Genomic DNA, 21,322 nt, shown 5'->3' with positions numbered 1-21,322 from the left:
ACAGTAAAGAGTCCATGAATGATTTTGGGATTCCACTCTTGATGGCGGCAGCCCACAACTCGAATGTTCGGACCCAACTTTAGTTAGAAGTTGGGTTCATTACACTGTAATTACAGACTGTTATGGGCATTTGTTCTAATATATGATATTTAGTAAAATCATCTGATGAACACTGTAAAAAGGGCAACCACAGGTAGAAATGCTATTTACTTGCAAATATGTTCTTAATCTGCAGGTAAATCACACTTAAATCCTGTTTAGTGAGCTAACTTATACAGCGGCTACAGGACAAAAATGAACTTTTATTCTCCCTGCTTCAGTCATCAGGGCAGTGCAGGTAGTGATTACAGTCAATGTTTAGTGGGCGCATGGTGATCAATTCCCTGCACTTTGATTGAAAACCACCTTTGCAGCACATTTGTACAGAGCAGGCTATCAAAGTCCACAGGAGTGATTGCAATAGATTAAATAAGTATATTATATATATATATATATATATATATATATATATATATATATATATATATATATATTATACATTAACTATATGTATTTCCATATTCCCGGCTTTTGACAAAGCAGTTATTACATAAAAAATAAGAAAAAATCCATCCTGTGTATTCATAAAATGGAAAAAAACAGTGCATTATAGAAAAGAATGTCTATAGTATAAAGTGACTATTAGCTGAACCACTTTACACTCCTCAACATTGAAATGACAGCATCAAGAAAGAAAAGTCATGGAATTGTGAAAATTACCGCATCGATATACATGTTACTGATAGGCAAATGATCTAAAAAACAGAAACATATTTTTGAATATTGAATGCTCTTGGACACACAAATCATCAAGATCCATTCTTTGGGAATTTCTGACCAAAGAGGTTCCAAATGTGCTCGATGGGAGAAAAATCCAGAGACGCTGGCCATAGTAGCACATTTAGACTTACCGGCTGCTCACAATAACAATAACAATACACGGCTGACGTTCTTCTGTTGTAGAGCAGCTCCTGGGAAACTTTGGAAATATGCCTGTACCACTGTTTCCATGATTGATCAATTTTGTGCTGCAAATGAAATTGGACATCATATAATCTACTTAAACTATCAGAAGTCATTTGCATAAAATTTGGCTATGAGCCAGACGTCTAGCTGCAGGGGTCCATTTTATCTCAAGCCACTGCTCTCAAAGGCTACCATGGTTCAAAGTAAGATGGCAATGAAGACTGAAATTGAGGTCTATCCTCTTCAGCAATGAGTTTTGCTTTTCTGTGGTTGCTGTGATAGCTGGAATCTGTGGTATGTCATTTCCCCAAGGTGTACCAAGAGCCACTTTTCAACATGACAATTCCAGGCTGCCGGCTATTGTGAACGATCAGCTGATCTCCCGGCCGCCGGCTTTTGAGAACGATCAGCTGATCTCCCGGGAACCGGCTAATGATTAGCCAGCCGCCGGGAGATCAGCTGATCGCTCTCATTAGCCGGCGGCCGGGAGATCAGCTGATCGTTCATAATAGCCGGCCACCGGACGGAATCCGCTTTTTCATCCAATACTTGTCACCCGTTGTACAACGCATCAGTCACATGCGTCAAGCAACACATGTGACTGATGCAAAACAACGGAAATGTGAACCTAGCCTAAGATGGTAAGCAGCCCACTGTTGACAAGTCTTTTGTGTGATCAGTGGAGTCTCAGGATGGTGTTTCAGCACCTTCCACATATTATATATACTATAGTACAAAGCCCCTTATGGTGCATTAATTTAATGTAGTCCACAAGTATTTCAAAAACATGTCCACTGTTTTTTTTGTTGTCAGACTTGATAATGGTTAGCAACACATAATACATGTTACAACTCTACTCATTTTATACAAACAGGATGCTTCTGCCTATATGGAGACTCTACCAACTAAGCCAATGGAGCACAGTGCATGGCTTATTAATGCTGAAGGGTTCTGTATACCTCAATGTCTTATGACCCCATCCTAATATTACTCTTAACACTTCACTATTCCTCTATGTAATATGTCTAGGTATAGTTCTTTTTTACTTATCCAGTATAATATGTATAATTTAAATGTATTTTTCAGGTTTGAAGCTCAGCATATCCTTTCTGAACCTAGTCAATCATGGGATGGACATAAAGGCAAAATATCGTCTTCCCTTCTTTCAGAGGTTTTAACCAGAAGCAAAGAAAATTCGTCTGTATTGATTTGTGTCTGCGGTCCAACTGCTTTTGTTGATCAAGGATTGAGGTACTTTGACAAATTGGTCTTTTTAAATTATGCTATTAATATGACCAGCACAGGAAACTTACTATGGCAGCAAAAATGTTGACATCAAGCCTATATTACATCCACAGTGGAACCTTGGTTTACAAGAACAATCCGTTCTGGGAGTGTGCTTGTAAACTAAGTTATTCGTCTAGCAAAGCAAAATTTCCCATAGTTCGTTCCACAACTTGTGCAATGTTTCATCCTGGTCCCCTATTGTGCCATTCCACACATGCACAAACACACACAAAGACGCTCACACACACACATATTATGCTCACCTTACCTTCCGTTCCCTCGCCGGCCTCCTGGTTCTTGTAGTCCACAGGTATGTGTATCCAGTAACCATCGCGACCGGTGCAGGAGCTTCCCCAGTCAGCGCATCAGCAGCAGGTGTCCTAAGCAGGCACCGCTTGCCTCTGATTGGCCAGCGCGCTGACGTAAAAGGCATGAGCCGCTTGCCTCTGATTAGTCAGCACGCTGCCTTTGAGAAGCGCTGACAGCGGAAGTTCCTCTATCGTTGCGATGCTTACCGAATACACATACTGCACCTGCAGACTACAAGAACCAGGAGGCCAGCGTGGGAATGGAAGGTAAGGTGAGCATAATATGTGTGTGCGTGTGTTTTAGTGTGTGTTTGTGCATCTTTGTGCGGACTGCAAGAGTGGGTCACAGGGCGATGAAAGTACGGAACCGGAAGTTTGTGCAGTGAGTATTTGCTCGTACAGCAAAGCATTGCTTGTAAACCGAGTTACAATTTTACAGCAAGCTTTGCTCATATAACGAAATACTCGCTCACCAAGTTACTCGTAAACTGAGGTTCCACTGTATTGTCTATTCCCACTTCTGCTATACTGTTGTACTATCAAACACTACCCGCTACTATTGTTGAGTTTTATATCACACATTTAGTAGGAACCGGAGAGGAAGATGGTAGTTATTTTGTAGTCACACTCCATATGTACCAATGACCAGGGCTAGTATATATAAAAAGCTGTGGACAAAAGCGCAAATAGGGTCTTAGGCGGGCTTTGCACACTACGACATCGCAGGTGCGATGTCGGTGGGGTCAAATTGAAAGTGACGCACATCCGGCATCGCATGCGACATCATAGTGTGTAAAGCCTAGATAATATGATTAACGAGCGCAAAATCATCGTAATCGTATCATCGGTGCAGCGTCGGCGTAATCCATAATTACACTGACGCGACGGTCCGATGTTGTTCCTCGTTCCTGCAGCAGCACACATCGCTGTGTGTGAAGTCGCAGGAGCGAGGAACATCTCCTACCGGCGTCACCGCGGCTTCCGTAAAATATGCGGAAGGAAGCAGGTGGGTAGGATGTTTACATCCTGCTCATCTCCGCCCCTCCGCCGCTATTGGCCGCCTGCCGTGTGACGTCGCTATGATGCCGCACGACCCGCCCCCTTAGGAAAGAGGCGGGTCGCCGGCCAGAGCGACAGTCGCAGGGCAGGTGAGTGCATGTGAAGCTGGCGTAGCGATCATGTTCGCTACGCCAGCTATCACACGATATCGTACCTGCGACGGGGGCGGGGACTATCGCGTGCGACATCGCAGCATCGGCTTGCGATGTCGCAACGTGCAAAGCCGCCCTTACCCCAATAGGGAAAGAGTAATAAATAAAATCAAACTCACCTATAGAATTTGTGCCACAAATCCTATAAACGCATGTACAGTTCAGGTCATTAGTAGAGATGAGCCACCCCCCTCGGTTCGTCGAACGGCGCGTGTGTTCGGCGAATGTTCGACGAACACCTTTGAACCCCATTGAAAACAATGGCAGGCAAACACAAACACATACAAACACATAGAAAACACCTTCTAAGGTGACGAAAACTCCCAAGACACCACAAACACATGGAAAAGTGACAAGTACATATACTCATGCTGAAACAAAAGAGCTGGACGAGTGAAAGGAGGAGAAGACACAGATATAGGCATGTCATGCCCTTCTAAAATCATGTAAAACACAGCAAGTGGACTCCAACAAGAGTCTCCATTTTTTCCAAAAATTGGGCCACTGACACCACTTAAGTGGCATCAATTGTCCCCCAGTTGCAAACTTAACATGATGATTTGCATGAAGCACATTCAAAAATCTACAAGCCTTTAGTCTCCCCAGGATGACACAGGGGTAGAAAAGTCCTTGCGGATCCATGACTTGTTCATCTTGATGAACGTTAGTCTGTCCACATTGTCACTGGACAGACGCGTGCGCTTATCTGTCAGCACACACCCAGCAGCACTAAAGACACGTTCCGAGAGAACGCTGGCTGCGGGACACGATAAGATCTCCAAGGCTTAAGTGGCGAGCTCAGGCCATTTTTCCAGATTGGAAGCCCAAAATAAGCAAGGCTCCAGTAGCAGAGTCATGGCATCGATATTCACTTGGAGATACTCCTGTATCATCCTCTCCAGGCGTTGACTATGTGTCCGACTTCTTGTGTCTTGTGGCCTTGCAAAGGATGGTCTAAAAAATTCATGAAACGATTCCATAAAATTGCTGTTACCACCAGATACGGTGTTGCTGGTACGGTTTGACTGATGATGACTTGACAGTCCCATGGTTGGCAAGTTAGAACTGTGAGATTCACTCTGTGCACCACTGGTGTTTAGTGGAAAATCCGAGCTAAGATTGCATAACAGCTTCTGCTGATACTCCTGCATACGTGCGTCCCTTTCCATGGCTGGAATTATTTTGCCAAATTTTGACTTGTACCAGGGATCTAAGAGTGTGGCAACCCAGTCGTCAGCATTACTTCTAATTCAGACAATCCGAGGGTCATGTTGTAGGTAGTGCAGCAAGAAGATGCTCATGTGTCTTGCGCATCCATGCGGACCAAGTCCTTGCTGTGTTTGTGTCGGCGAGGTGATAACCATGCTTCCTTCCTCTGACCTCTCCCCCCAACCTCAAACAACCGAAATGTGATCAAGGTCTCCCTCATCTGCTGAGTCTTCCATGCCCATCGCCAATTCGTCCTCCATTTCTTCCTGGGCTCCTGCACCTTCCTCAACAGTTTGGCTGCTACCATGCGCTCTTGTTAATCCCTCTCCCCCACCGTCCCATGCCTGCCGCCTTGGTGATGCTAACCGTCTGGACCTTGTAGATCTTGGTATCCCTTGTGCATATGAATCCTCCCTGTACTTCCTCCCCTTCCTCTTGTCCCACCACCTGACTCCGAATAGTGTTTAGTGTGTGCTCCAGCATGTAAATGACTGGAATTGTCATGCTGATAATGGCATTGTCAGCGCCAAACATCTTCATCGCCATGTTGAAACTGTGCAGAAGGGTGCATAGGTCTTTGATCTGAGACCACTCCAGCAGCGTGATCTGCCCCACCTCTGGATCTCGTTGGCCCAGGCTATACGTCATAACGTATTGCACCAGGGCTCGGCAGTGCTGCCACAGTCGCTGCAACATGTGGAGAATCGAATTCCAGCGTGTCGACACATCGCATTTCAGGCGGTGAACCGGCAGGCTGAAAGATTTCTGGAGCAATGCAAGTCGTTCAGCTGCAGCATGTGAACGCTGGAAGTGAGCACATAGTGACCGTGCCCTGTGCAGAAGCCCATCTAGGCCGGGATAGTGGGTTAAAAATTGCTAGACAACAAGGTTCAACACGTGAGCCATACAAGGCACGTGTGTCACCTTGCCCCAGCGAAGGGCCGCACCCAGGTTTGCAGCATTTATCGCACAAAGCCTTCCCTGGCTGCAGGTTGAGTGGAGACAACCATTGCTGAAACTCAGTCTCCAGAGCTGACCACAACTCCTCAGCTGTGTGACTCACATTTCCCAGATATTTCAACGTTAAGACCGCCTGATGCCGTTCAGCTCTGCTGCCAGCATAGTAAGGAGGTGTGCGGGATTCCTTGTGTGCAGTTACAACACAGGTGGCCTGACCAGACAGGCTTTGGGCGGAGGTAGAGGACCCAGATGAGGTGGAAGAGGCAGAAGCAGTTGAGGAACTTCTACATACAGAGGATTGACTCACAACTCGTGTGGACGGCAAGACTTGTACAGCAGACCTTTCTCCATCTCTCACCATAGTTACCCAGTGCCCAGTCAGCGACATGTAATGCCCCTGTCCATGCTTACTGGTCCAAGTATCTGTGGTGAAATCCACCCTGTCACAGACAGAGTTTCTCAAGGAAGGATGTTGTGTGCAACATGCTGGTGTATTGCAGGCACACCTTTCTTGGAGAAGTAGTGGGCGACTGGGCATCTGGTACTGGGGCACTGCGACGGACATAAGGTCTCGAAAATCCTCTGTGTCCACCACACGGAAAGGCAGTATTTCTGTAGCCAACAGCTTGCAGATAGTGAAAGTCAATCTCTTAGCTTTGTCATGGCTAGGAGGAAATGGTCTTTTACTTGTCCACATCTGAGGGACAGAGGGCTGGCTGCTGTGCTGAGACGGCGTTGAGTAGGGTGTCCCTGGAAAACTGCTGGTCTGTGAGGAAAGTGCAGGCAGAGACATAATGTTGCCTTCATCCAAAGGTGGTGCTCTCGATGTCTGAGAGAGCTCAACACCAGCAGCTGTTTCCACTTCCAAAACAACTGACAACCTGCCAATCACACTGCCTGTTGCGGTTAAAGAGGTGGAAGGTCTGCGTCGAAAAGCATGTGTGACTGCTGTCCCCACAGTCATAGAGGATGAAGAGCGCGCAGATGAACTTGAAGGGGCAGACGGTGATTGGCCCGCTTCGCTAGGCCGCATTGTAGCACAGTGAGCTTTTCACTGCGACTTATGCTTCATATCCATGTGACGGTTCATGGACGAAGTAGTCAAACTATTGAGGTTTTGGCCTCTACTTAGAGATTGGCGACAAATCTTACAGATGACATGAGTTGGGATATCCTTTGCGATGTCAAAAAAGGACCAGGCTAGGCAAGGCTTAGAGCCCATGCGACCTGCAGAGCCACCCCGACTTGTGCTCAGAGGCAGAGTTGTGGCTGAGGATGCAGTTGTTGACGGGCTTCCAGTACTCCGTCTGTGTCCAGGAAGGCGCAAGCTAACCTCGTCGTCAGTCGCATCCTCCTCCATCTCCTCTACTGACCTCATCGAGTGCTTTACTGTGGGTTGACAGTAAGTGGGATCTACAGCCTCATCATCACCCTGTGTGTTTGCACTCCCTTCGTCCTCAGAGCCAACCTGTTCCTGCCCTGACTGTATGTTCCTCATTGTCGCCACCAGGAGGAGTTACAGTTTAGGAATGAGGGTCTACATTATGCTCAGAACCTTCTTCATCTGGGCCTGAATCTGACTCTCAAAGCTTCTGAGCATCACTTCAGATCATTTCCTTGTCTGGACTCACTGTAGCTTTGGAGCAGACCTCTGATTCCCAGGCTATAGCGTGAGTGAACAGCTCTGCAGACTCAACCATCTCTGTTACCCCATACTCTGCAGGGTGGGTGGAGACTTGAGAGCTGGTAGAAAGTAAGTGCGATTAGGGTGACAACTCAGAGGACTGGAGTCTTTAGGATGTTGAAGTAGAGGTGGCGGAGAGGCCACTTGATGGAGCACTTGAGATCCATTCAAGCATTCAGATGCATTCTGCTGTTTTTGTGCCTCATCTACCTTTGGTAGCAATGGTCGTTTCCTTAACAAAGGGATCATATTAGATTGTTCACAGAAAGTAGTAGAAATCTTACTTTTGCTGGAAGACGGCCTTTCTTCAGCAGATGTTACTGTTGCTTTACCACCTACCCCACAGACACAAACTTTTTTTCCCTTTTCAACACGCCTGTTCCCCTTTCCACCAGCATCTGGCCTTTTGCCAGTCATTTTGTTTGTGACCAAATTGGACACTGTTTGTTGCACTTAAAATGGCGTAGCAAAAATGGAGACGTAGTGTACAATGCAGAGGTGGTGTAGCTTTCTTGTCAGCAGAGGAACCCTTACTTACTATCCCAGACAATGAAACTATGCCCCTAAAACTTCCTGCACTTTTTGCATTTAAAATGGCGTAGCAAAAATGGAGAGGTGGTGTACAATGCAGAGGTGGTCTAGCTTTCTTGTCAGCAGAGGAACTATCACTTACTATCCCAGACAATGAAACTATGCCCCAAGGAACTGCCTGCACTTTTTGCACTTAAAATGGCGTAGCAAAAATGCAGAGGTGGTATACAATGCAGAGGTGGTCTTTAGCTTTCTTGTCTGCAGAGGAACCCTGACTTGCTATCCCTGATAATGAAACTATGCCCCAAGGAATTGCCTGAGCTGATATAGACAGACGCTGTGATAAACCTTTGCAAAGCACTGGCACAGACCTGCCTAGCAAAAATGGCTATGAACTGCTGTAATGTAACCCTGAAAAGGGCTGAAATTACAAGTAGTCTCTAATCCCTAAACCGATGTGTAGATTGCACTGTATAAGTCTACAGCGCAAACTGCAGGAGCGGTGACTGTCACACACCCGCAGCAGAGAGATAATGGCGTCGATGGGGAAAATAGCTGGGTCTTATAGGGCAAGGACATGTGACATGCACAGCCAATGCACAGGTTAGGAAAAAAAAATGGTGATCGCCATTCTTTCAGCACTCAGCAGCACTGATCTAAACCCCGTCCCCCCCCCCCCCGCACACTATACGCTTACTTTTGATAATATCATTAGTAACATTGCCTGACAGTATTACAGTGAAAAGTCAGCTAGTAACTAGCTACGCTTTTGGTGATCGAACAGTTATCGAACGGTAATTCGAACGGCCGAACTTGAAGCAAGTCGTTCGAGTTCATTGAACGACTCGAACACCGCCCAAAATCACTCGAATTTGAAATTTGCGAACGGTTCGATTCGAACATCGCTCATCTCTAGCCATTAGCTGCAGCCCTGGGTTTGGCAGATAGCAGAAAATAGTAGAAATCGGGTTTTCCAAGCCGCGCTATTAACCAATTTGGATCGATGAAATAATTAATGTTTATTTTCATGCACAGGTCAACGCATTTCAGGAGTAATCAGCTCCCTTCATCAGGACAACAGGCAAAAAACATCAAAATTTGATGTTTTTTGCCTGTTGTCCTGATGAAGGGAGCTAAGTACTCCTGAAACGCGTTGACCTGTGCATGAGAATAAAGAAACCTTAATTCTTTCATCGATCTGGATTGGTTAATAGCGCGGCTTGACAAACTCGATTTCTACTATTTTCTGTTAAATGACCAGGGCTAGACAGTCACCTACAAAATCCATCTACAGTAGTGCCATTGTTGTAAAATAACCCAGATTTTGGTTTTGGCTTCTTTAGCAATAACAGTATTACGATCTATTGCTTTTTTTGTAGGCTTATGTGACATTTATTTAGAAATATGTAAAATTATGAAGGGCTCAAAGTTTTAAGCATCACTTTAGAAAAATGTTGCAGAAGAAATCAACTGTCTTATGGCTGTTTCATAGGACATGTTGGGCACCACATGATTTTCAGTATTCTGGCCTTCTAAGAAATCGTGAAGTATAACCAGCATGTAAAGCCATAGAATATTGTGTTATTCTTGAAAGTCAATGGAGGAACAATATTTAAGTATTACAAATTTCTCACATAAAAAAAATAAGAATCTGCTGTTTTACTTTGGGTGTAATCTATTTATGTAATTATCTAATATATAAAGCTGAGTGTATGTGTGTGTGTATGTATGTATGTATGTATGTCCGCTAAAGGAATCCGCACCGTCGCATTTACAATCACGAAATATTGCACAGACGCCACATGTGACCCAGGGAGCATCGTAGACTATGTTTTGCCAGAAAATTGTAACCCCGTGCTTTACAGTTAGGGGTACTTTACACACTGTGACATCGCTAGCCAATTGTAGCGATGCCAAGCGCGATAGTCCCCGCCCCCGCCGCAGATGCGATATCTTGTGATAGCTGCCGTAGCGAACATTATCGCTACGGCAGCTTCACACGCACTTAGCTGCCCTGCGACGTCACTCTGGTCGGCAAACCGCCTCCTTATTAAGGGGGCGGGTCGTGCGGCGTCATAGCGACGTCACACAGCAGGCGGCCAATAGAAGCGGAGGGACGGAGATGAGCGGGACGTAAACATCCCGCCCACCTCCTTCCTTCCTCTTTGCAGGTAAAAAGATGTTCGTCGCTCCTGCGGCTTCAAACACAGCGATGTGTGCTGCCGCAGGAACGAGGAACAACATCGTACCTGTCGCTGCAGCGAAATTATGGAAATAACTGACACTACACAGATCACCGATTTACGACGCTTTCGCGATCGTTTATCGGTGCATCTAGGCTTTACACGTTGCGACGTCGTTACTGGCGCCGGATGTGTGTCACTTTTGATTTGACCCCGACGAGATCGCAGTAGCGATGTCGCAACGTGGAAAGTACCCCTTAGTCTCTAAAATCCTGCCACCATTAAACTGAATGGAGGTGGAAGCTATAGGTTAATAGCAACTGTCAGTGGTTGCCATAGGAACAAAATAAACTGTTAGTTGAAGCTTATGCGTGAGGTTATATGATGGTGGAGAGATGGATAGAGAGACAGACAGACATAGACACAGACAAAGACAGATGGGGAAAGAGACAGACAGACGGGGAAAGAGGCAGCCCTGGAAAGAGGCAGCCCTGCAAAGAGACAGATGGGCAAAGAGACAGACGGGCAAAGAGACAGACGGGCACACACACCGAGACAGACACAGAGATGGAGACCGATAGACTGATACAAATACAGACAGAGATAGAAATAGTCAGACATAGACACAGACAGACAAGGAAAGAGACAGACAGACAGTGACACACAGATAGAGACTGGGAGAGAGACAGTTACTATCCCAGGCAACACCCGGGTACTACAGCTAGTATATTATAAATTGATAATATTCTATAATAGTGATCATATACAATAGTAAAAGAGGTGGTTCACTCGTTAGTTTTCATCGATATTGTGTTGAGAAAGAAGGTTTCCCTCAAATACCTTGTGCGGTGATGTCACGTCAACTTTCTGTTGACCTGATATCACCGCGGCCGGCACCAGTCTTACTGAGTGACTGGGCTGTGGGTGGTGTTTCACCGCTCATCACAGCTTAGCATTGCTCTTGCTGGCGGTGCTCTGCAGTGAAAGAGGGAGCAGGGAGATGGATGCTGGGCTGTGATGCTGGGGTGTGCTGAGCGGTGTAACACCGGCCACAGTCCAGTCACTCAGGAAAACTGGAGCAGGCCATGGTGATGTCAGGTCAACAGGAAGTTGACGTGACATCACCGGACATCAGAGGTCATGGAGCCCAGGGGGTCATTTGAAGGGGATGAGTGGACAACAATAGCGCTGCTCACAGACAATATTGGCTACACAAGGTATTTGAGAGAAACCTTGTTTCTCAACATAATATTGATGTGCTTATGATTACTAACTAGTGAACCACCCCTTTAACGATTATATGATAAATGCGTATGTATTGTAATGCTGTTTGCTACATGTAAACAGTAAGGCTGTGTGCACACTATGCAGATTGCTCTCATTTTTTAGGAATTTTTTTTTCAATGCAGATTTGTCACAAATCCTGAAGGGTTTCCTGATGCCAGCAATGTGAATGAGAATCCTGAAGTCTCATGCATACGTTGAGTATTTTCTCCTTGCAGTTTTGGTGCAGATTTACATCTGCAGCTTGTCAACTCTTTCAGCCTTTGTGCTGTAGATTTCACACATACTAATGAATGAAAATAATCTGCAACAAAAAACACACTCCAAAAACACACAAAAATGTATAAAAAAAGTTTTCACGGTCAAGAGATGCAGAAATGGTGGAGAAATTTGTGTACCAAATACTTTACATGTGCATATACCCTAAAGCGGGCTTTAAACACTACGAGATCGCTACAGCGATGTCGTTGGGGTCATGGATTTTGTGACGCACATCCGGCCGCTGTAGCGATGCCGTTGCGTGTGACACCTATGAGCAATTTTGCATCGTCGCAAAAACGTGCAAAATCGCTCATCGGCGACATGGGGGTCCATTCTCAAATATCGTTACTGCAGCAGTAACGAAGTTGTTCCTCGTTCCTGCGGCAGCACACATCGCTCCGTGTGACACCGCAGGAACGAGTAACCTCTCCTTACCTGCTTCCCGGCCACAATGCGGAAGGAAGGAGGTGGGCGGGATGTCCGTCCCGCTCATCTCCGCCCCTCCGCTTCTATTGGGCGGCGGTTCAGTGACGCTGCTGTGATGTTGCTGTGACGCTGAACGAACTGCCCCCTTAGAAAGGAGGCAGTTCGCCAGTCACAGCGACGTCACAGGGAAGGTAAGTAGTGTGACGGGTACGGGTGATGTTGTGTGACACGGGCAGAGATTTGCCCATGTCGCACAACGGATGGGGGCGGGTACGCACTATGGCGATATCGGTACCGATATCGCAGTGTGTAAAGCGGCCTTTAGGCTATATGTGCAGAATCTGCAGAAGAAAATTCTACTGGGAATCCCTATGTGTTGTCAGGAAAAACACTGTATAAAACAGGTTTGTTTTTTCTCTATTATATGAAATATACAGACTTGATGCATTCCCTATTGTTGAATGGTTTTGGTGCTGTATTCATATACTGATGGTGGTTTTGGTGCTGCATTTATATACTGATGGATGTTTTGGTGCTGTATTCATATACAGATGGAGGTTCTGGTGTTATAATCATGTACTGATGGTGGTTTTGGGGCTGAATTTATAAAGTGATGTAGGTTTTAGTGCTATTTGATGGTGGTTCCAGCAGGGCTGTGGAGTCGGTAAACCAAACCTCCGACTCCTCAATTTCTCTTGCACCGACTCCGACTCCTACATATATTGCTTATAGTTAGGTGAAAAATGTATTGTAATACATGAACATGTGTATGTGAACATCAGACATTTAATAATTTTTATGATAAAATATATTTATTGGAATGCAACTTTAGAACACAAACTGTAATTGTAAATATGTAATACACTATGTAATATACAGTAGATTACATATATATATAGTGTGTGTGTATGTATATATATATATATATATATATATTACATATTGTATTACATATTTACAATTTATTAGTTTTTTGTGTTCTAAAGTTGTATTCCAATAAATATATTTTATGTTCTATCTAAATATCTTGATTATTGTATCATAAAAATAATGTTCACATTGTACTACAATTTTTCACTTAAATATAAGCATACTAAATATTATTTAGTAAAATATTCGGCACATTCTGCATTGCACTACTGTCCCCAATTTATTATATATTTTAGGAGTCGGAGTCGGTGCATTTTATACCGACTCCGACTCCACCAAAGTGAGCTCCGACTCCACGACTCCGACTCTGACTCCACAGCCCTGGGTTCCAGTGATGATGTCATCATAAACCAAAGATTTTTATTGCCCACCCAAAAAAAAATTGTGAATGTTTGGTTTTAACATAATCACATTGACCTGGAGAATTATGTTGGCAGTCACTTTTGCCATACAATGAATACTTCAAAAGCAAGACTCAAGAAACAATGATGGAAATATGTATTTTCACTGCAGGTTTATATTACACTGTGGGGAGAGGAGCTACTTCATTTTTTGCCTCCAGCAGTAGAAATTAGAAAAGCTAAATCTGGCTCTTGTCACATTAGTTACTGTTCACTAATATATTGCAAAACGTTTAGACTGTTATCAACTGTTCCTGTTAATTTTACTCCAGAAAATGTATTGGTACTTTCATATGTCCTAGTATGAAAATGATGACAGATTTAGAATTAAATTCAGTAAATACAGATAATAAACAGCAGTATGATTGTATAGAAAATGCAATATTCGAATATGTGCAATAGTGCTACGTTTACTGGGAAAGGAATATAAGTTGTAAAATTACAGGCTAAGATAAGTAGCAAATAAAGCCTAAAAGCCGTCCGATTATACGGTTATATATAGTTCTGAAAGGTGAAGGGATTGTTGTATTAGCTAGACGGCAAAGGCATTAGGTGTTGCTAGGATGGTTCTGTGTGTAAAAGCTGAAAAATCACACAGATTAAAAGAAAAAAAAAATGTGTTTTTATTGCTGAGATTCTTATAGTCTAAACAATGCTATTTTGCCAGATGTTCTGAGCTGTTCAGTAAACTCCATAAAGCCATGTACATTTTCTAACTAATACTTTATATTCAAAATCTTTATAAAGTAAATAAGAAACCAGAGCTACGACAATGTACTGCTGCTTTCTTACCTCTTCTTTTTTTTTGCTTTTTTTTTGTATGTTGGAGGAAAGAAAAGTAGCATTTGAATTTTGTACTATATAAATGTTTCTATATTAATAAAAGAATATTGCTTCACTAAGTACTCTTGTTTTTAGTTAAAAGTAGAGAAATTATCTGAACTGTATTTTATTTATTTTTTTTATTTTTACAACTAAAATAAAAAATAATCTGGATAAATTTGGTATTCCCATAATTGTACTGTCCTTATGACTAGGGATGGGCAATCCCGATCTGTAAAGATCGGGGATCGTACCGATCACATAGTGATCGTGTACACGATCCCGACCATGAGCTTTCCTGGGAAGCTCGTGTTACAGATCGGGTCCAGGGGCTGTAAAAAAAAAAAAAAGCACATTATTAAAAAATGTTGTCATTATACTTACAGGTCTCGCGATGCGTCCTGCAGGCTCCTGGCAGCTCCTGCTTCTGAGTCAGATCATTGCTGTGCCGCCTGTAACCAGCAGTGACTTGCAGGACCTTCAATGACGTCATAGCATGTGACTGTCTGGTGTGAATGTTGATTGGCTTACAGACTAGTCACATGACTATGATGTCATCGAAGGTCCTGGTAACTGAACTTTCATTGTAACTGTGCGAGTTTCGCATCACGGCGCACAATCTCCCCACAGGAGCGGTTGGCTGCATGTATTTCCATGCAGCTGATGCGCTCCTGTCCAGAGATTGTCAGACCTTGAGGGGTGATGCCCATGCGAGACGTAAGTGCAATCATCCCCTCACTGTCAGCCTGCTTCTTGCTCTGTAGAGAGCGATGTAGCAGAGCTGACTTGTCTCTCTGTGCTTCTCACTGTGAATGGACTGTGTCTGTGCACAGTGATGAAGCAGAGTTGACTTTGCTCTTTGCTTCTCACTATGTATAGACACTGTCCGTGCACAGTGATGAAGCAGAGTTGACATTGCTCTTTGCTTCTCACTGTGTATAGACACTGTCTGCGCAGTGATGAAGCAGAGTTGACTTTGCTCTTTGTTTTTCACTATGTATAGACACTGTGCACAGAGGTGACTTTGCTCTTTGCTTCTCACTGTGTATAGACACTGTCTGTGCACAGTGATGAAGCAGAGTTGACTTTGTTCTTTGCTTCTCACTATGTATAGACACTGTCTATACATAGTGAGAAGCAAAGGGAAAAGTCAACTCTGCTTCATCACTGTGCACAGACACTGTCTGTGCACAGTGGTGAAGCAGAGTTGACTTTGCTCTTTGATTCTCACTGTGTATAGACACTGTGCACAGAGCTGACTTTGCTTTTTGCTTCTCAATGTGTATAGACACTGTCTGTGCACAGTGATGAAGCAGAGTTGACTTTGTTCTTTGCTTCTCACTATGTATAGACACTGTCTGTGCACAATGATGAAGCAGAGTTGACTTTTCTCTTTGCTTCTCACTATGCATAGACACTGTCTGTGCACAGTGATGAAGTAGAGTTGACTGCGCTTTGCTTCTCGCTGTGTATATACACTGTGCACAGTGATGATGCAGGGTTGACTTTGCTCCTTACTTCTCACTGTGTATAGACACTGTCTGTGCACAGTGATGAAGCAGGGTTGACTTTGCTCTTTGCTTTTCACTGTGTATAGACACTAAGAAAGCAGAGACCAAGTAGAACGGACCTCATATTGATAATAGTATACATGAACCCCATAGAATACTTCTTCTTCATGCCTGCGGTGGATAATGTATTATCTGTACAGGGGATGGATAATATGGACTGAATATCTAGAAGTCCTGGAGGAGTTTTAATAGCAATTGTGTTTACTGTAAACTGTTCTAGTAGCTGCAATCAGCACCATGCCTAATATTATAACATACTATGTTTACCAATTGCCAGACACCACTGACACTATTTACTGGGTATTATTGGTGTTATTGTGGTTTTCTTGCTAAAACTGTCATGGTTATATAGATTGTGCTCTTTGCCCTCACTTCTGCCAGGACTTAAGATGAGTACCGCTGTTCAGCGCTGTCACGGACTGTTTATTGTGCACTGTCCTAGTAGCTGCAATGAGCATCATGCCTAATATTGTAACATACTATGTTTACCAATTGCCAGACACCACTGACACTATTTACTGGGTATTACTGGTGTTATTGTGGCTTTCTGGCTAAAATTGCCATGGTTATATGGATTGTGCTCTTTGCCCTTACTTCTGCCAGGACTTAAGATGGGTACCGCTGTTCGGCACTGTCAGGGACTCCTGAGCGCGCGCACTCTGGTCAGGCCTCGGCGCTTTGGCTTCTGGGTATGACGTCACCGGGAGGATCTCCTGGAACCCGGACGTTATATCGAGCGCCGGTATCCGGAGGTACACGCGCGCTCAGCTGAGTCCAGATACAGCGGTGATTATCACAGTGAATCCCGGCCCCTTGCATATCCCTATTTATACACCGCCGGCACACTGCTGGTCACGGTCTCCCGTTGAAGCACACGCGAAACACGTGTCGCGACCGGGTCCGAATGTGAGGCTGACAGACTCCCCCTCTGGGTGCTATACATACCACAGGTAGGTCCTTCAGGTGCCAATCTTCCCACCATTGTATGACTCTTATATTATGCTTGAGATCATGCTAGGTATTCCTCGGTGGTGCTATATGCTGTTTTTTTGGGCCCTGACTTGGATCTCAACCTGATGATTACTGCTTCAATGTATAGGCAATCCACGATCTAATTAGTTTTGGGGATATACCACTAACTTGTCTGGTTTACTTGTATATGTCCCCTTGGGATTTAGAGATATTGTTCTCTTCCCTTTATTTAGGCTAAGGGGTAGCCTGTCACCCTCCCTGGGACCTTTTTCCTCTCTCTGTCTCATCTAATCTCTTTTTAATCATGTATGTCGAATTACTAACTGTCTATCACATGTGACTCTAATATTTGTATTTTTGTAATAATAAAAATTGCATATTTTTTCACAATTGTGGTACAGTAGCTTTATTTATAAACATGGTAAATACCCTTTTTTGTTCACAAGTTTATGACTGTCTGTGCACAATGATGAAGCAGAGTTGACTTTGCTCTTTGCTTCTCACTATGTATAGACACTCTCTGTGCACAGTGATGAAGCAGAGTTGACTTTGCGCTTTGCTTCTCACTGTGTATAGACTGTGTCTGTGAACAGTGATGAAGCACAGTTGACTTTGCTGACCCTTTGGATTACATCAAACTAAGGATTTTTTTATAATAAAGATGGAATCTCTAAGTGTTTTTTTTCTTTTGTTTTTAATAAAAAAAAAATTCTCTCGTGTTTTTTTTACTGTTTACTAGAAATTCATGGTGGCCATGTCTAATTTGGCGTGACACCATGAATTTCAGGCTTAGTACGATCTGAAAATACAAAGCTGATATTAACCCCTTTATTACCCAGTGTGCCACGACCACCTGGGCCACTGGATGAGCCAGGTATAGCACCTGGAAATGGTGTTAAGAAACAATGCGCCATTTCCAGGGCCGGTTGCTGGCTGCCGAGAATCCCAGCCCCCAGCTGCCTGGCTTTACCTGACTGGCAATCAAAATACGGTGGGAGCTCACGTATTTTTTTAATTTTTTTTTTAATAATTAAAAAAAATTAATGGGCTTCTCTGTATTTTGATTGCCAGGTAGGTAAAGCGAGGTAGATGGTGGTGGCAGCCAATAGCCGTCAGCTTTATCTGCGCTAAGAATCAAAAATACTGCGAAGCGCTATGTCATTTTTTTTAATTATTCATTCATTTTTATGCAACTATATAATGTGTAAAAATATATATATATATATATATATATATATATATATATATATATATATACATATATACAGCGCTGGCAAAAATTAAGAGACCACTGCAACATTTTCAATTTTTCTGATTTTTCTCTTTATACTTTTGAGTAAAATGTAAATTGTTCTCTTATTCTATAAACTAGTATTTTCAGAAAATAAATCCAAAATGTATAGCTTGGAAATTCGGATATATATATATAGTGCCTACAAGTAGTATTCAACCCCCTGCAGATTTAGCAGGTTTACACATTCGGAATTAACTTGGCATTGTGACATTTGGACTGTAGATCAGCCTGGAAGTGTGAAATGCTCTGCAGCAAAAAAGAATGTTATTTCTTTTTTTTTTTTTTTTTAAATTGTGAAAAGTTGATTCAGATGGTCATTTATTATTCAACCCCTCAAACCACCAGAATTCTGTTTGGTTCCCCTAAAGTATTATGAAGTATTTCAGGCACAAAGAACAATGAGCTTCACATGTTTGGATTAATGATCTCTTTTTCCAGCCTTTTCTGACTAATTAAGACCCTCCCCAAACTTGTGAACAGCACTCATACTTGGTCAACATGGGAAAGACAAAGGAGCATTCCAAGGCCATCAGAGACAAGATCGTGGAGGGTCACAAGGCTGGCAAGGGGTACAAAACCCTTTCCAAAGAGTTGGGCCTTCCTGTCTCCACTGTTGGGAGCATCATCCGGAAGTGGAAGGCTTATGGAACTACTGTTAGCCTTCCACAGCCTGGACAGCCTTTGAAAGTTTCCACCCGTGCCGAGGCCATGCTTGTCCGAAAAGTCAAGGCTAACCCAAGGACAACAAGGAAGGAGCTCCGGGAAGATCTCATGGCAGTGGGGACATTGGTTTCAGTCAATACCATAAGTAACGTACTCCACCGCAATGGTCTCCGTTCCAGACGAGCCCGTAAGGTACCTTTACTTTCAAAGCGTCATGTCAAGGCTCGTTTACAGTTTGCTCATGATCACTTGGAGGACTCTGAGACAGACTGGTTCAAGGTTCTCTGGTCTGATGAGACCAAGATCGAGACCTTTGGTGCCAACCGTACACGTGACGTTTGGAGACTGGGTGGCACTGCATACGACCCCAAGAATACCATCCCTACAGTCAAGCATGGTGGTGGCAGCATCATGCTGTGGGGCTGTTTCTCAGCCAAGGGGCCTGGCCATCTGGTCCGCATCCATGGGAAGATGGATAGCACGGCCTACCTGGAGATTTTGGCCAAGAACCTCCGCTCCTCCATCAAGGATCTTAAGATGGGTCCTCATTTCATCTTCCAACAAGACAACGACCCAAAGCACACAGCCAAGAAAACCAAGGCCTGGTTCAAGAGGGAAAAAATCAAGGTGTTGCAGTGGCCTAGTCAGTCTCCTGACCTTAACCCAATTGAAAACTTGTGGAAGGAGCTCAAGATTAAAGTCCACATGAGACACCCAAAGAACTTAGATAACTTGGAGAAGATCTGCATGGAGGAGTGGGCCAAGATAACTCCAGAGACCTGTGCCGGCCTGATCAGGTCTTATAAAAGACGATTATTAGCTGTAATTGCAAATAAGGGTTATTCCACAAAATATTAAACCTAGGGGTTGAATAATAATTGACCCACACTTTTATGTTGAAAATTTATTAAAATTTAACTGAGCAACATAACTTGTTGGTTTGTAAGATTTATGCATCTGTTAATATATCCTGCTCTTGTTTGAAGTTTGCAGGTTCTAACTTATTTGCATCTTATCAAACCTGCTAAATCTGCAGGGGGTTGGATACTACTTGTAGTCACTGTATATATATATATATATATACTAGCTGTACTACCCGGCTCCGCCCGGGTTAATAACTGTTGTTAACAAAATAGAATGTATTAACATTCTTGGGATAGAATGTATAAATAAAATGTATTAACGCCCGGGATAGTAACTGTCTCTCTGTTTCTCTCCCATTCTCTATCTGTCTCCCCCCTCTGTATATATCTCTCTTTCTCTCTATCTCTTTGTCTGTCTCTTTCTGTGTCTGTCTCTGACTGTCTCTTTTCTCCATCTGTCTCAATCTCTTTCCCTGTCTGTCTATCTATCTCTGTAACTTTCCCTGTCCTTCTCTTTCCCTGTCTGTCTCTTTCCCTCTCTTTCCCTGTCTGTCTCTTTCCCTCTCTTTCCCTGTCTGTCTCTTTCCCTCTGACTCTTTCCCTGTATCTGTCTCTTTGTCTGTCTCTTACCCTGTCTGTCTCTTTCCCTTTCTTTCCCGTGGCTGCGCATTCTTCTGAAGTTCTGGCTGCACTGTGGCTCCCAGCTCCATTCGCTTTAATGGAGGCAGGTTTTTTGGCGAATAACTGTAAAGCGCGGGGTTAAAATTTCCCCTCAAAACATAGCCTATGACGCTCTCGGGGTCCAGACGTGTGAGTGTGCAAAATTTTGTGGCTGTACCAACTCTTCCAGCGGCCCTGGTGCCGGGTGTCACGCTAGGTAATAAGGGGTTAATACCAGCTTTGTTTTACCAGCTGCTATTAAGGCAAAGATGCTTAATGTCAAACCAAGTTTGACCCAGCCTTTAAGAATCTCTTTTAAAGGGTTAAAAAAAGACAACACACAGAAAAAAAATACTTTATTAGAAATAAATACACAGACACACGAAAGGGTACTTTACACACTGCGACATCGCTAGCGATCTCGGTAGCGATGTGAAATTCTAGATCGCAAGTGCGATCTTTTGAGATCGCACATGCGTTAAATGACCTATGTGCGATCTCAAAAGATCGCACTTGTGATCTAGAATTTCACATCGCTAATGAGATCGCTAGTGATGTCGCAGTGTGTAAAGTACCCTTTAGGGTGGCTTTACACGCTACGATATCGCTAAAGCGATCTCGTTGGGGTCACAGAATTTGTGACGCACATCCGGCCGATTTAGCGATGTCGTTGTGTGTGACACCTATGAGCGATTTTGAATCATCGCAAAAATGTTCAAAATCGCTCATCGGTGACATCACCCCCTTTTCCCAATTATCGTTGCTGCTGCTTCTACGATGTTGTAAGTCGTTTCTGC

At 43.8% G+C, this 21,322-nt stretch overlaps 1 protein-coding gene across 4 annotated transcripts in view; it reads left to right on the top strand.

Annotated features, from left to right (window-relative positions):
• CYB5R4 (cytochrome b5 reductase 4) overlaps positions 1-21,322 on the top strand; it is a 484,942-nt gene that overhangs the window by 430,348 nt on the left and 33,272 nt on the right. For all 4 annotated transcript variants that reach the window (XM_075340162.1, XM_075340159.1, XM_075340161.1 and 1 more), the window contains one exon: positions 2,092-2,256. In XM_075340162.1, coding sequence (XP_075196277.1) covers positions 2,092-2,256 — 165 coding nt within the window. The remainder of the gene's footprint in view (positions 1-2,091; positions 2,257-21,322) is intronic.

This window comes from Anomaloglossus baeobatrachus, chromosome 3, assembly GCF_048569485.1.
Source record: "Anomaloglossus baeobatrachus isolate aAnoBae1 chromosome 3, aAnoBae1.hap1, whole genome shotgun sequence".
Lineage (NCBI taxonomy): Eukaryota > Metazoa > Chordata > Amphibia > Anura > Aromobatidae > Anomaloglossus > Anomaloglossus baeobatrachus.
Note: the sequence above shows the minus strand (reverse complement) of the source record. Positions and strands in the feature narration are given on the sequence as shown.